Source organism: Bombus vancouverensis, chromosome 5 (genome assembly GCF_051014615.1).
Source record: "Bombus vancouverensis nearcticus chromosome 5, iyBomVanc1_principal, whole genome shotgun sequence".
NCBI classification, from domain to species: domain Eukaryota; kingdom Metazoa; phylum Arthropoda; class Insecta; order Hymenoptera; family Apidae; genus Bombus; species Bombus vancouverensis.
This window is the reverse complement of record NC_134915.1, coordinates 4,496,418-4,513,808: the sequence shown is the minus strand read 5'-3', so window position 1 is coordinate 4,513,808 and position 17,391 is coordinate 4,496,418. Positions and strand designations below refer to the sequence as shown.

At 32.2% G+C, this 17,391-nt stretch overlaps 1 protein-coding gene and 2 long non-coding RNA genes across 10 annotated transcripts in view; 1 reads left to right on the top strand and 2 right to left on the bottom strand.

The window, feature by feature from the left end:
- The first annotated feature begins 366 nt into the window (after positions 1–366).
- Positions 367–17,391, top strand: part of LOC117159908 (uncharacterized) — a 25,419-nt gene continuing 8,394 nt past the window's right edge. For 4 of the 8 annotated variants that reach the window (XM_076618417.1, XM_076618416.1, XM_076618412.1 and 1 more), the window contains exons 1-4: positions 1,650–1,804; positions 8,802–8,957; positions 11,611–11,711; positions 16,810–16,889. In XM_076618417.1, coding sequence (XP_076474532.1) covers positions 8,833–8,957; positions 11,611–11,711; positions 16,810–16,889 — 306 coding nt within the window. In that variant the 5' untranslated portion in view covers positions 1,650–1,804; positions 8,802–8,832. Of the gene's footprint in view, positions 447–1,345; positions 1,510–1,597; positions 1,805–8,801; positions 8,958–10,233; positions 10,516–11,610; positions 11,712–16,809; positions 16,890–17,391 lie in introns of those variants that run through there. The other 4 variants (XM_076618411.1, XM_076618410.1, XM_076618413.1 and 1 more) reach the window with 4 other exon arrangements.
- Positions 8,952–10,187, bottom strand: LOC143302658 (uncharacterized). The gene is made up of 3 exons (XR_013058332.1): positions 9,913–10,187; positions 9,651–9,730; positions 8,952–9,548 (listed from the first exon to the last, which is right to left on the bottom strand). It is a non-coding gene; the product is annotated as an uncharacterized LOC143302658 (long non-coding RNA).
- Positions 13,642–14,880, bottom strand: LOC143302660 (uncharacterized). Its single transcript, XR_013058334.1, has 3 exons — positions 14,250–14,880; positions 14,045–14,138; positions 13,642–13,949 (listed from the first exon to the last, which is right to left on the bottom strand). It is a non-coding gene; the product is annotated as an uncharacterized LOC143302660 (long non-coding RNA).

Here is a 17,391-nt window from a genome sequence, read left to right as displayed (position 1 = left end):
CGGCGCTGTAGTTTAGCAACATGGAGAATGCAGTGGTGAACTTTCTACGCGCCTGAAAGAGAAAGATGGTTAAGTATGAAAGAGAAGCTGTACCGTTCAGGGTCTTCATCATCGCAAAGTCGGTAAGGCCGGTAACTATTATTGATTTTCCATTCTTCCCAACGGCGGGAAATGATCTTTCATTCGCTATCACACTGTGGCATATTCGAATTCCTTTGTATATAAGTCTATAGGAAATTATTCCATGTTCCTTTTTTTGTATCGGACTGTTGATAATTGTAGCAGTTTATTCGTTGTTATTGATTGCGATGATGAAGAGAAGGATAAACATATTTAGTAATTCTTATTATGTCGTAATACTGACCGAAGAAACGGGCTTTGTAATCGACTTTATTCAGACAAGCTTTGGTGAAGTATCGACCGTTCAGAGGTATGTGTAACAACAGGTACGTTTGATTCTTTTTTTCTTTTTTGCATTATTGCGAATAATAGAATGAAACGCTTTTAACATGGAAAATTATCATTGTTATACATGAAGTATGACGCAATTTCTGTGTTACCGCTTTTAACGCATATAACAGTATTATTGTATTTTAGTTATGGATATTTTAGTTATCTGACTCTCTTGGTAAAAAATTAAATGTCGTACATAATGTGAACATTTAGATATTATATTTTACACATATTTACAAATTTTTCTGTAAAATTGTTTGCAAAATTGTTTAAACATTTGAAACATACTGAACATGATTAATATATAAAATTTTACATATTTATTAATGATTTACTTGAGGAATTACTTGCTACTTATCAAGCAAGATATTACATCAGTATACCTGTAAGATCATATAAATAGTTAAATTGCTGTTCTCTTATAAAATCTTTAGATTCTTTAGAAAAAGGAAATTTCATAAAAAATAAATAAATTATTTTTTATAGTATTGCATTGGTGTTGTCAAATAGAAAATTTCGAGTTTTGTATTCATATGATATTTTGTAAAATTAAATACAATTAACTAAAATTGCAAAGTTGCATACCAATCGATACTAATCATAGAATGTGATCTCTGAAATAATTTTATAATTTAATTCTAGAGTATAGAGTTAAATTTTATAATTTAGTTATAATCTAATCGAGATATTTTTCGTCAGAAAAGCTAAGATTTTCACGAATTTTTTACAAGTACGCAAAAAATCTCTTATCCGCTATACTTTACAGAGCTTTCCTAAAAATACCAGCGAGGAAGTGTGTAGATATCTAAAAATAAGCTTCCGTTTTCTCTGTGATATAAATATGAAATTTCTATTGTAAGCATACGTCTGTATTTCATATGGTATATTTCAGGCAGAAGATATCAATTTTTACATGCCCGTTCACTAAAAGGAACAAGAAACAAATCATATAACACCGAATATATTAAACAAATTACACGAAGAAAATATTATCAGGAGATACACGTGCGCCATTTCAAAAGAAGATCGTCCTTATCCATGCGTTTGATTGCAACAGTAAGTAACAAAGTCTGTTGGAGAATGGTCAACAATTTCGAAAAAAGAGAATTTCAGGAAACGCAAAACAGTTTCCTACGTTTGCCAGGAGCGTTGTCGGTGTTGAATGTTAAGAGATTGGTGGAGAACGGGGGTCGAAAATAACTAACAAGTCAAAAGAGGAAAGGAGAACGATTCGACGGCTCTTCCGAGAGGTAGGGGGTGGTTCTCGCTGGTTCTCTGATGCTTTCGCTTTTCCGAGTCCAGTGTGTTTCGCCACCCAAGAAACCCGCGTGCCTTGCGTTCGAACGCGAAGGTAGGTGCTCGTCGCTGTGATTGTCACGCTTCGCATTTTCGTCCTGTAAACTCAGAAATTTCGTGACCCAGGAGATGATTTATTTCACGAGCGAAACAGAGAAGCAAAAGTTTATCCTGGATTCTTCGAAAAATCGAAATACGTACCTACGAACGGATCGTGTTGAAGCAGTATAGAAAACCGAGGAGTTTTTAATTTTGATTAATTTTCTCTTCAGTTTTGATTTCAATCAATTTTTTAATAATAGTACGTGGTACTTTATAGAGAAAGAAATACACGTGGTATAGGTTTGAAGTTTATCGCGTTTCGACGTACGAACTTGTCATAACATACACGCGTCAAGGTTTATTACAATTTACAACTTACAAAATAACGTATGATATGTGTTACTATCTGAAAATTTTCGGCGATGACGGGAACGAATGAGAATTCACGTGCCCGCATATTTTACGCTAAGCAATATTATCTGACATTGAGGAGCGTATAAATTACAAACGATATTCGTACTAGGATAAAATTATATCGTATATTTTATCTGTTTCACTGAAAGAATAAAGTATTCTATTTTATTTATTTTATTTTTCGTAATAACTTTTCACGTTTATCATAAAAACACCAGAAAACTCCCGTTTATTTTATTATCGGACGATTCGTTTATCGTACAATTTAAGAAATATTCAAATATTTGCTTGAAACGTGAAACGATAAGAAACATATTCCGCCTGCGCCATTAACTTATCTACGTTTTGCTATCTTTTTCTCTATACTACATGGCGAATGAACAAAAATTTGTTTTGCTTCCGCCTTGTGCTTTATTTCCTTGAGAATGCCATGTACCTTAACAGAGCTTCAGATTTGCTATAAAAGGAAAAATCGTCAGTAGTCGACGTCGATAACATGTGATTACGAAATCGATCGAATATATTGTATATATCAACTGTTATATATTGTATATATCAACTGAATATATTGTATATATCGAATATATTGTATATAGTAATTGATTTTTCAAGCGGTCGTTGGTAACATTCGTTCCAAATGATTATTATCGACTACGACATTAGCGATGTTATCCGTATTAGACGGTAGACTCAGAACCGAGAAACGTTTTGTCTGCTCCTTTATCAATATTAAATCTCGAAATATGTACCTACTTACAATTGCCTCTAGGAAATATAACCTTTTCATTGCTATCGCTTTCGTTCTTCCGAGATCTAAATAAAACAACCAGAATTCACGTATGTACTTTATTTACGATATGTACTTACTCACAATTTCTTCTAAGAGACATAATCATTACATTGCTATTACTTTCATTCGTTTAAAGTCTAAACAAAAGAATCAGAGTTCAAGTATGTATTTTATTTGAAAATGAAATTTCAGTGTTTGTCAATTTCATTGTTTCGAATTTTGAAGAATACTGTTTGAGATTTGAAAAAGTTCGTTGCAACATGAAAACGTAGCCAAAAGTTTTTACAGGCAGGACATTGTTTTACAGTTAGCGCTAAAATAGATAACACGAACATATAAGTAACTACACAAGTCACACGGTTGTTTAGAAAACAAGGGCAAAGTCCCAGTTTGTTTCGAACATTTTTGGTCACATTGCCAGGCTACGTAAGATACTGGGAAGTATCTATATACTTATACACATATATATAAAAAAAGTACACGATCAAACATTTTTAGACGTGAAACTACATAGATAGATACATATCTGCAAGGTTTTTTGGAAAACTGGCACGATTTGTTACTGCCCGACGCGACGTGACGATCGAAATCGAATCTTCACCAGCAGGCTGCAATACAAGCATCGTCTAAATACCAACGAACGAGCTTGGAATAGATATCAGTTATGTAAAGGGAACGTAGTGTGGATTGTACGTGTCTCGAAAAACAGCGTTCGTTACAGATTTTCGAGACTAATTGTCGCCGAATCTTTCGAAAGGCTTGGCCGGCTTTCCGGTATCCGGTAGCGGCTATCGAATCCCCAATTCCGCTGTAATCTAATACAAGAAGTACCATTGGATGCTCCGGGTCACGAAGTGGAAAGAGGGAGATGTAGAGATTTTGCGGACGATGCAGATATATTCGGAGGAATTTCGTAGCAAAAATAACTACGGTAGACTACCGGTGGCTGCTCACTAGTGACGCGTCGAAGAGAATTTGAAACTTTCGTAAGATAAACGTGAGCTTTGCTCGTGTTTATTTTGCTCTTTGCTCTTCGTTTCTTAATTCTTCGCTGTTTTCGTCCGAGTTTCCGGTCATTAGCGACGATATAGGTATAACCGAGTTCCAAACTGACATGAAGATTCAACTAATAGAATACGAGGTTCTTCCATTCTGACAGATTCGAGTCATCGGCTTTTGTGTATTACTGAAATTTACCTATTTATTTCATTTCTAAATGTTAGGTCGAACCGTCCAAGATTTTATCCTAATACAGGTGGTTTAAGTTATGTTCTATTCCTTTTTGTGTAACTTGGACGCACAAATTATATTCTTTTCTTTCTTCTTTAATAAAAAAATATATTAAATACGTTTGGAAGTAGATTAATATTTTTTTATTATTATGTAATCGGGTTTTTTCGTTATTTTACGTATATGCGTGCATGCATGCATGCATGCGTACGTGTGTGTATTGTATTGTATAATACATTTCAAACTTGTTCTTTTCATTTTCACTACTAGTTACACTAGTTATTGATTCTTCATTCGTATTCCACTTATTTTCTTCCACTTATTATTCCATTTATTATCATATTAGATTGTGATAACACAACTTAAAGTTTTCAAAATAATTATTGCATTTGAGAGGTTTTATAAATGAGAAATTATACACATGTACAATAACTAGAAATATGAAAATTTTTATAGGATGATAAATTTTACTTTAATCGTAAGGGCAATCCAATACTTCAACTTCTAGAATGAATGCAATACAAAGGGCAAAATAATTTTTCATTTTAATTTAAATGTATCTTTTGTCTTTCATTTTTTTCAAGTAATTTTTACTTTAAAGACGGAACCAGTATATAAGTAAGATTTGAAAATAATTCCTCCGCCATTAAATATTTCAATGTGAAATTATGGCAAATTTAATGGATATTTAAATGTAAAAATTAAAATGGATATTGTACAATGCTGTTATCGAGGAATCACAAATACATATGAAATATATGTGTGAATATATATTAAACATTGTGAAAAAGTAACGAATTTTAAAGATATTACTGTTTCTGCTATAACAAAATAACTATTATAAATATTAACCACGCATCAGGGTAGCTGCTATTACATCCCTCACAAGTGGTTGTGTACACGATAAACAAGACGTTTCTATTTCTAAAAGTCATATACATATGCCAGTGAACTCGAAGTATACGTGGCGAATTGCGGAGGAAATCAGTGCTATAACATAGCGAGTCAGAAGACGAAGATGTCCAATGACTACCACTTGCTCAAATTTCGCGGTTCTGACTGTCTCTCTTTCCGCACGATGACGATACACCCCTGTATATTTCTTGGCATGAATTTTCCAACAACGATCACCTCTGGTTTGGATATCGAATATCCAAACACTCAGCGAACGATCCCGAATCATCGTGCTGCGTGCGACCTACTTTGTTGCGAAGTTGTTTGTATAATACTTGGTTACAATATGCGTTCAGTTCGACGATGAATCATCGTTGGCTACTGATATTTATGTTACGAGATCTATGGTCTATTCGATTTCATTCTTCTAATTATTCGCGTGCCAATCCAGGGTAATGTATCGTTGAATCGAGATCAGTAGGCACGTAATTAATTACTGACATAATTTCGGCCAACAACAACGGCAAACTGCGCGAGAGATTCGTTGAATTTACTAAATTAGCCACAGATGTTAAATTAATGTTCGATTAACAGAATGATTTAATCGAAATCTCGTGTTGGTTTGCCAAACGATAATTATACAAATGACCCGCGCATTCTGCCTAATTTGACCCACATATGTAAGCAATTTACGAAGGATACTGTAATACGCAGATTCGTGAATATCGTTCGAGCGACAATTTTAAGGTAAATAGATAGCGTGACTAGTAGCCATATCATAGATGTTAATTATTCCTATTTTTACTTACAAATAGTTACGTGCACATTTCTTTATGAAGGTCAATATTTGCGCATTTTACAAGTCGTGTAGCGTTATTCAAAGAAACGGGCTTTGTGTTATATTTCTGTACTTTTAACAAGGCAGACTGAAATAGGTAAACGAATAATTGTAGCACAAATTAAAGAATAATTTGTAATTATTGTTACAATACCACGTCAAATATTAATTCTTTGGAATATATTCAAACTGATTAAATATGGCCTAAATATTACAAGAAACGGCTATGATATATTTTACGTGTATCTTATTCTTCTTTTTTTTATTATTTTCTTTCCAATAAATATATTTTCCTAGCTATGTGTTAAGGTGAGCATCTATGCGTCGCTCGGACCTTTGAGAGGATAAATATTTTGAACTTTGGGGTTGTACAGTTGAATCTCTCTTTGAGAAGTTAAATCTTCGTAAAATTATTTTTTTAATATTCATATTTTTCTTCAAATTCTCACTTGTTTAACACTCACTTTACACATTCATTTCCCCAACATCTTTTCTAGGCTACCGAAGAATATTCAATAATATTAACATTTCATCCACAACACGAATTTCGATGATTTTTTAATATATTGCCAGAGGCATGATTCTGAACATCTTTTTCTTATACATGTAACCTGCGGTCGAGCTTACTTTCAGAGATATTCACAAAGAACTGTCAGTACCAATATAGTGGAGTTTACCTATAGGCAACTTTTTGTAGACAACATTGTAAGTACCAAACATCAGATTTTTTAGATGCGAGAAGAAGCTCCTCTGACTAAAGATTATTTTCAAAATTTAATTTGTTTTGACTATTGTAGGATCTTGTGTAAAATAGTTCAAATTAAAAATTTTCTTTTTCTTTGCACTAATGTAATCGAAATTCATCAGTAGAAGAATGTGTAAAAAAGCCTCTATGTTCTACTCTTTAGTTATAGAGAAAAATGAATGTATCATTCATTTAAATTTCAATATACTGAATCCTATTTGTCCCTAAATAATTTGTATAGAAAAAAATATATTTTTTCAAGATCTTTTTATTTTTATTATAAAAGTATATTTTATAATGTTCCGCGTAAGAACTGAAAAATAATTATTACAATATAAATTAATATAATATAAATATAATATAAATATTATTGTATTAATTATAAAATTGGTGATATTTAGTGTCCATGTGTTCTAGCATGTCTATTGTTTAACTTATATCGTTTCATACAGAGGCGATGTTGAACATACCAGTGGCATCACCTTTATTTACAATCTTTATTTACATCCAATTATTTACAAATGGAAGTTGCTTTTAAAATCTGTAGTATAATGTTCCCATTGGCATGTAACACATTATATATACGATAAAAAGCAACATGTTTGTATTTTTGCATTTACATTGTTGTCTACAAAAAATCTTCAATTGTTCGTCCGTCACAGCGTACGCGCTTAATAATGCTGCTTCATGACGGCCGAATAATGTAACGCCCAACCTAAATCTAATTCTTATCCTTTGTTTATAGCTTTTGTATATAGGTTTTGGTTAGGTATCAGTTGCTGTGAAGGGGCCGTCAACCAATGCTAACGCGTATGCTGTAATATATATAGTGATACCGACAATTTTTTGCGAATATTTCGGAAACTAAGGCCGAGCGGCGGTTATATGTACAGACAAAAGTTGTTCAAAATGTTGATTTCCGCAACATATCTAAAAATCATTGAAATCGGTGAGGTGGATGAGGTACTAATAGTTACCGGATATGTATATTGTTCATGTCAAATTTGATACGGATATGTTTACCGATATAGAACCCTTTACAGAATATATATATATATATATATATATATATATGTGTGTATATGTGTATATATATATATATATATATATTATATAAATATTTTCACTTTTATGTACATACGGTAAGTTACAAAGTATTGGTACACCCTTTATAACAGAAGAACTTTTTTTAAAATTAAACTAAACGATTTGAGTTTTTTTGAGAGGCTAGAAAAATTAGTCCACTAGATGATGTGTAAAAGAAATGTTGAGAAGATTGAAATTGGAAGAATGGCGACGAAAGTAGAAAAGGTCGCCTTGTATAACTTTTTTGTGAATCTACAGTGAAAATTTCAAAAGTACATTTTGTAAATTTATGTTAGTTATTCATATTGAGAATTGTATCGAAATTCGTCGATGCAAAAACAAGCTAAATTTATCACAGTAATAAGCTGAAAGTTCCGAAAAACTGCGATTTTTACCATTTTTAACCATTCGTAGCTTATACCAGTGTTAACTAATTTCGATAAAATTTTCAACATGTATATGACTGATATAAATATTCAAAATGTGTTGTTTAAATTTTTATTACAACATTTGTATAAGGAGACCTTTACTGTCTTCATTGTTATTCCTACCAATTTCAATTTCCTCAACATTTCTTTTACACATCATCTAGTGAACTAATTTCTGTAACCTCTCCAAAAATTTCAAGCTGTTTGGTCCTATTTTTAAAAAGTTATTCTGTTTTAGAGTGTAGGAATATTTTTGTGACTGACTATACATATATAGATACATGGTATGCTCTCTTTATATATATGTGCATATATATATATACTCTGTAGTCTATATACATATAATACAACATTACAAATGTTTAAAATATTTTCGAGGCACACAAAATTGTTAAAACTTAAATATTTAATATTATATCAACTATAGAAAATCTATAAAATTATTACACGTGAGTTATTTCTTATTAGCAAAATTCATAATCAAATGAAAATAACGATAACAGTAGATATAAATATCTACTTTCTCTTCAAATTTTAGTTTTATATAACTTTTTACGTAACTTTTGTCTTTTTGTTATTTTTCAGAATTAAAAGGTGATTGCGCAAAAGCACAAGCATGTCTGCGCAGAGGGCAATGTTCGTGAACAAACAATTCAACTCTCCTATCAATTTGTATTCACCTCAAGCAATACAGGAAACTTTGGATAGGCAAACTCAAGTTCTAGCTAATGGTGCAGTTGGGTAAGTCGATTTTTCTATATTCAAGGTTGATAAGTTTAACAATACAAATTGTGCCACCACTTATCATTTGTGTCGAAATCCGATATGCGGTGTAACTTTTGAAAATATCTTCTGTTCTCTGTTCTACGTTACACATGCCAAAAAGTAATTTACGTGGTTTTGGTTATATAACTATTAATAGAGAGAAAAAGCAATCCAATTTCAATTTCAGTATGTATAATCCATAATATACATTTCTCAGAAACAACTATACAACCATACACTTCAATAGTATATTTTCTCACACACTACATAATACACTTATAAAGTAGTACACAATTTATTTAATTATCTTACTTATAATATATAATTCGTCTTAACTAAATATTATGTAATACGAAAGTGTAGATACTTCCGTTTTCATGGCACATTTTACATATTTTCCGAGTTATTTTACGAGTAAAAACTTTATTTTATTCGTTGTAAATTCTCCAAATACTAAAAAATAATTGTACTGCTGATTCACAATGCTATAAACATGCAGTAATGGAAAGAAACGCGTTGAACAATATCGACAAAAATAATTCTTCCCTCACCGAGTCACTTAGATCGCTGAAATAGAAAATCACACGTTACCTCGATAAAAATCTATAATTAGTTCATCCTTTCTTTATCTTTACAACTTTTCATAATATGTGCACAATATGTCGTTACCATTTTTATTTAATTTCTTCTTCTTCGGCACATTATTTTCGTCGAAATTTTTGTTTCGATTTATGCAATCTGTAGAATTTCTAGAATTCCAAGAATTTGTTCAAGTTTAAAATGGTCCCATAGTGTAAACTAGCAAACTAATTTAGCAAAGTAATTATAACAAATAAATAATGAACAATATATAAAAACTGATTAATCGAAACGTCAATCTGTATTATATAAAAAGCCAGCCAACAATTTGTGCATTTAACGTTTAACCAACCGATTCTAATTAAAATTGGCAATTTCGTGGCGCACGTCAGAATCCGGAAGTGTCTCGAAAGATGAATAGTTAAACACGTTGAGAAGATGAGAAGACAGAGGATTCATTGGCACCGCGACCACCTTGCGTCGATCAAGATAGACTGCACCTGGTTCACGTGTGTCGTTTGACGGATTCATATCGATCCTCCCGTCAACTTGTGGCTGCTGACCGGTTGCAAGTCGATGAATCAGCCTTCTCGCCGTCATTGGCGAGTCGACCGTTATTTTCAGAAGACCGAATCACACCGAGTTAGAAATAAACCCCTCTCGAATCCTATAACCGTTGCGCAAAGTTCGCGAACGCTGTCGTACTTGACTTAGTTTCGCGTTTGGTGGCCTCGGTGTGCATGGTACACCACCGGTTTTCTCGTGCGACTTACGACTTGTCTTCTGTATCGTCAACCCTTTCCTTGTGATCAACATGCTCGCCCAAAGCAGGTGATTCTAGCTGCGTCTATTCTTTGTCATATAATTGTGTCGAAACAAATAGGAAGGATAAGTTTGGTTCGGTTTGAAGGAATTGGTCGAATTAACTGTGAGAAAGAATTATAAATATCGTAAGGTTAATCTCGATTCTTTTCTTCAATTGTATCGTGTGCTTGTTTCTTTTAATCTTTAATACGTAAATGTGAGCCTTTTCGCTACATAACTATCACTACACTTCGTGTGTTTTACTTTAATTTAGTTTTACTTTACTTTATTTTAATTTAGAACGTTTGGAGGCGTTTGGAACGTTTGGAATTTTTCCGAATTTGCTTAAAGGCTTTACTCATTAAAAAATGCGCCGAACGTAAAAGTCCTAATTTATTATACTTTAAGGGTACTGCGTTCTAAGTACGTTCACTTAGGAAGAGTTAAGTATTTTTAGGAAGAAGATTAGAATATAAAGAAAAGATTCAAGGCTTGCCAAAAGCGCAAATAAGGGAAGGTATGGCAATAATGTATGTTCAGTGTCGAGGATATTATATTTTATCGTACAGCCGTTAGTCAAAGTTTCAGGTGAAAATTTAAACTTAACTTAACTCTGACCCATCTCTCTTGTCAATTCGACACACTTTTCCGGTAGAAGATTATACTATCCGCCATTTATAGAACAATCTTTCGGTACCTTTGACCTGCGGATGAAATCTGATACCTCTGAAGGAGAAATAGTGTAAGTGCGTGTGAACGACAAAAAGCAAAATTAATTATTTATCTTCTTGTTTCATTCACATTCTGTCAATCTGATACACGAGGAACACATTAAGTCGCGAAAATGGGGGACAAATGAAGATTAAAAAATAAAATAAAGGTTATCAATAGAGATTGTGTTAGATTCTTTACGCTTTTGTCTGTATGATGAAATTTATATACATATTCTTATTAATTTAATAACAATATCCTTCTTAGATAACGTTATATAGGACAGTTCAAAATAAATATACTTTTACTAAATATTGAATCCACAAATTGCGATAGTAAATAATAAAGATGAACTTACTAATTTGAGCATACAATGTTCCACTTATTCAGATATAAAGAGCTATATTTTATGACAGTTCCATTTGTACTTCGCTTGTTAAAGTTATTTTTACTATGTAATATAAATAGAAAGTTTACCTGATATTTATTGGTGGATAATTTGAATAATAAATATGAACTTTAATGAATTTTTCAGGATCGATTTCAATCAACTCGCCAAACCAGCGAATTTACAAAACAGTGCGGTCCTACGAATGCTTGAAGAGGAAGAAGCAAGGCAACGAGGTGGTCAACCCAGTAAGTAAATAAAGATTATCCTATTTCCTTCCGAGAAGTCGTTTCTTGCTACTAAATCAGCGTCTTTTCAATGTAACGTTATCTCTAGAATATGGCAGATAATATGTACGTGTATGTATATTGTACATAGTCTGGTAAATGACCTCACGTGATCATGTAAAATGTAAATGATCTCGTATAGAACGTCCTCTATTACTTCTAACTCTAGAAAAACGTCTATTATTTGCCATTTTTTAGTACATTGAACTTTCTCGAGACGAAGTTAGAGTAGGTTATAAAGTAACTTATACAGGGTGTCTCCGAAATCATGGTACAAGCAGTCGGGTGATGATTCCACTTTCAAAAATAAGTCGGAAAAGAAGGATAATATTTTTTCGTTTAAGGCTTCGTTTTTGAGAAAAATAAGTTTGAAGATACGTCAGGCGTCCGTGTACCAATTGTAAGTTTCGAGGTCTTTCCATTCCTGTTGATATCTATGAACATGAATAATGTCACAATTTGCTTCTTATCATTACTGTTATTTTATTTTCACAGTGTCTGTACTGGAAATGATTTTATAAATAAGGATAAGGATATTACTCTTTAAAAATCGTTTTATTAACGTAACAAGTGTTCAAAACGTCAACCGCTCCATGCATAGCTCTGCCCGTCTAAGTTATCATCGATACGAGCAGAAAGAAAAGTCGGATAACTCGAAACTTATAATTACCACACGGGCAGCTGACTGATCTCCAAACTAATTTCTCTCGAAAACGAAGGCTCATTATATTCGCCTCCATTCTTCTTTTTCGACTTATTTTTGCATGCAGAATCACCATCCCACTGCTTGTACTATGATTTCAGAGACATTCTGTATATTAAATTTATTTTACAAACGATTTCAAATTGTTAAAAATATCGCTTATAGTTATCGCTTATAGTTACAATCATAAGCGTACGGTATATTAGAAACTCAGTTCCCCAAGTGTTTTTCAATAGAATGCAAATAGTATCATTAATCACTTTGTAAATTCGTCGATTAGTTTCTCAGAATTTGCACATCACTGTAACGAACGATTTTATGTTCAACATAAAATAGAAGTGTTATTCTCCTCGTTTCAAGTATCTGGCTAAATGTCAAACTGCACATGCAAATAGATATTTCTTCTTTCGTTGACAAACTTGAATATTTTGTCAACTGATACCATAATAATTAACAATCATACAATTGTATGTGCTTTCTCAATGTATCAATCTATACGTTTACATACATACATACATGTAATGTAATTTAATATAATTCATTTCTAAGAAACGACTTCTGACCAATGTACATAGAAAAAATAACATATGCATTGTATAAAGGGAATTAATCGAAAGATTTCAGCCACCGAAGCACCAAGTCGCGCATTAACCCAAATGAAGAAGACTAACAAGAAGCGAATCTTATGCTGCAACTGCTAATCATGAACCAGGGAGACTAACATCACTTTCAGCCAGTTTAACGTATCTACGGAGAGGTGAACACTAACAATGTCACTTGCACGACAAAACTTTGATCGGTCCTTTCTTAATCCTTAACTGCTATTAACAGATTCTCAAGTATTCTAGAAACCTAGAAACATCTTATTATGAATATTGTCATAAATATATTTTCAAGTAATACATGACATTACGTGGCGGACTGGAAATCACAATGATGTACTTATGTAATTCAAAATTCTGAGAATTTGAATTTAATCATACGTATTTCAATTCTTAAAAGTGTTACCCTTTCAGTTTCATAGTCGATTACGTTATAATTTTACTTTCTGCTATGACATATTTTCATGTTTTGGAAATATGAGTGTTGAATAATGAGTTTGTGAGCTTCTTATAATATAATAAATTAGAATATTATTTTATACAAAAAAAATTGTGAATTGGCTTATACTACCATTTTTCTCAAATAATCAAATATCTTAGTAATCCCAAATTATATAATACATACACAGATGTATATATTGTAGTTTAAAGTGTAGTTTTATAATTTTAATTCCTTATTGATATATGTTACAATTTCACTAAAGAGTTAATACATTTCCATTTTATCATAGCAGTTAAGTGTTAAGTTCTGCTTGTTATCCTTGCTTGGTGATCTTTGGCCTCTTTGCTTTTGTTGTTCGTCGTTGATTAAAAATAGTCTGTTTCATGAGCAGTGATAGTAAGTATGATTACAAATATTGGTCTTCCTTTCCTCTGATATGGCTTTGTCACCTGCTTTTTTCACAAGCCGCAAATAATCATCTTGTTGCTTGAAATTTGCTGATTTGGTAGCTTTTTGGTAATTAGATAATCGTGTCATTATTACTTACCTACAATTCAGTTATTTTCTACAGTTTCTATTGCTTGTAATTATAAATGTTCGTTCTTCCTTTGTAGGATAATAGAAACATGCATTATATTATACTTGTTTGGTGAAAAATAAGTACATCAACCATCGAAAACAATTTATGTAGGAAATTATTACATCTAGACATTATTGCAAAAATGTATTGATAAAGTTATAATTATTTTTACCTATAATAAAAGTCAGAGTTCCTTTGCTACTGATAATCTTGGCTGCCATTTAAATCGTTGTATAAAATGTTAAAATCCTCAAAGCTAACTTGGACTATCCTCAAAGCTATCTCTATCTATGTCTATCTTGTCTCTAATTAAAATAAGTTAATGAAAAAGCAAGAGTCATTTGTTGAACAGTGATCCTTCTGGAATTCGTAACATCTTCTCATTCGTGTTAATATCAATCCCCCACTTACTGGCCAGTTACCAAGAATCCTCTAAAATCGGTGACTAAAACGATCTACAATAATGAAAGGTACAGGTGACTTGGAGGTAGCGTCAGTTGTTGGCGAGTATCCGTTTTGGCAAAGTCGTATCCTTCTTCTTCTTCTACTACTTCTTCCCTGTAGCTGAGTGAACTTTTTTGTAGAAAGACGTGTGAAACAACGGTACGTTTTACGGAGAATATTTCAAATTGCCGGCTGCCAGTGAAAGTTTGACGTGTGTATACCCGACGTGTGTGTATGATTTGTAATACTGTTTCGTATGTGACATGCAATTTTCATGATTTTATTGTGCCAGGAATTTACCGTGTTGTAAACTGTGACTTGTGGAGTGTCTATTGAATACGAGGAAATTACGTTTTATAATATAACATTTTATAATATATTACGTGCATATAAATAATTATACTCCAGAATATTTTTTTTTTTTTTTTTAGGAAAAGAATTGGCGTTTGTTATTAACAAAAGCGTGTTTTGTGAAACTGTATTAAAACCGTGTATACGACGGTATTCGCTTCATAAAATTACGTGGAAAGTCGAAGATTCTGCGAATTAATGGGATATAGGGAATGTTGCTTCAAGTGTGATTAAATAAACAGATATCTTATATATTTGAAATGCGATAGCGAACACCTGTCAAGACCAGTAACGAGACAAATTTTTGACTAACATAAGTTTAGGAGTATATAGTTGATTTTCTTTCATAAAATCTCAGTGAAGATTGTGTCACTATCGGAATAATACATCCAAACATTTAATCAATAGGAATTATTTCGCGAGAAATATTTAACGATTTTATAAGCAATCTACCAATACAGTAATACTGACAAAATAATTTCAAAATAGAAACTTGAATGTGTTTTTTTCGTGCCGAGCACCTGTTGAAGTCTTAAATTATTTAGATTTATATCGGAGTAAATTAGTAAGAAATTCGTTTCTATTTCTACAAAATTATTTTTGTATCCATGGTCTCGCGTTGATATCCAATATTCAAAGCTCCAAAACCAAAGAACCTAAAAATACAGCAAGGCTGGGCCGAAATTGTGAAAATTCTTCAGCAATAATCGCGTAAATATAAACTTGGCCAGTACCACGTTGCGGTATAGCAACGTGAATAATAATCCGTTTTATTGACGTAATAACGACTCTTTTCCACGCTTCTTTTTTATTAAACACGGGGAATGAAATTTGATCCAACGTTCCCAGCCAAATGCGTCGATACACTTGTTAAGTATGAGATACGATGACAAGTAATGACGATGATTTGTACAAAACTTGGGCAAACTTATACAAGCTTGTACATTTTATTTGCTTCAAATATCTAAATTTCTGGAGAATAATGAAATTTTAGTATAACAGGATAGTAAAATGAAATTTTAAATATCTACATTTCTGAAGAATATTGAGAAGTAGAATGAAATTTTTGAAGATGTTAACATGTATTTTATAAATACATGAACATTTGCATACGTCATGGCTTAAAATTAGTTAACACACAACATGATGCATCAGTGCACATGCCTTCTCGGTCAAGTCACCTTGTATAAATTACAAATAAGCTTTTGTCAACTTCCCAATAGCTTTTCCTAGATGTAAATATGATGCATTTATATGTCGGTTACAATTACACAATGCCTTCTATAATACATATTTCAATTTCGAATCAGGCATTTCGCCATTACTATCCGAACTCAAATAAAGAATTAATTTAAACTTATTTACACAAATATAATACATACTGATCTTAATGATTATATAGCGTAAATTTCGGTATTTATATACATATATATTCATTTATGAACTATATATATAAAGTATATATATATTTGGTAAATGAGCATAACAAATTCCAATCTTGAGAAATAGTTAACAGATTATAGTGAATATATATAGTGAATATGAACAACAATAAACAATATAATAATTTTAATAAACGTTCCTTTAAGTTCTAAATCGAAAATTGATTTTCCTGTAGCGTTTAGTATTTGTCCATTTGCTGAATAGAAATTTGACAGTGAATTTTCATAAACTTTTCACTTGCTCCTTTTCTTTTTAGGACATTCGATTGGTAAAGATACTTTTCACGTTAAATACAAATAAGTTACACATATTGTAAACTAAATGTAAATACACTGTTTTCTTGTTACAAGTATTCCACAATGTACAACTGTGTAATTAATATAAACAAATCGCCACATGTACATGTATTTTTTATAAATTAATGTAAATAGGTAAAGATAACAGATACATTTTTCAACTCGTATCATAATAAAAGTTATTTAAATTATTTGCAGGACTTAAGCGCGTAGCTTGGCCTCCACCTCCAGAAGATCAGGATTTGGATTTCGTGGAGCAAGGACCCGTACAAGCGAAGGTAAATTTCACTATTTGTAAGAACCTTGTCAAAACTATACGTATGCTTAATAATGACACTGAATAGAGCAACTAGCGTTAGATACCAGCGACTAATGTGTTTCTATAGAATAAATTAGTGATACTACCGAACCATAGTTCTAGAACTTTGTACGTACTCTACGATCTACAACTTTAGAACACGATTCTGTAACTGCAATGACTTAGATATTTATCGTAACGGAAAACGATAGACTCCTGCATCTTTACCCGAAATACATGTGATTTTTGTCTCATTTTTTACCCGCATCGTCGTTGCTTGCCCGTGCATCTGTTATGCGTGCATCAAAGGTTCCACATTTTATGTTTCTCCTCTCTTTTTCTTAACGAATGTGAACTGTTTCTTCCATGCTTGCTGTTACACAGTAAACCTCCGCCCAGATTAGTCAAGTTACCTAAACTCAAACAGCTTGTAGTGGCTAGGAAAACTATTGCCACACATCTATTGCATCTATATGTATATG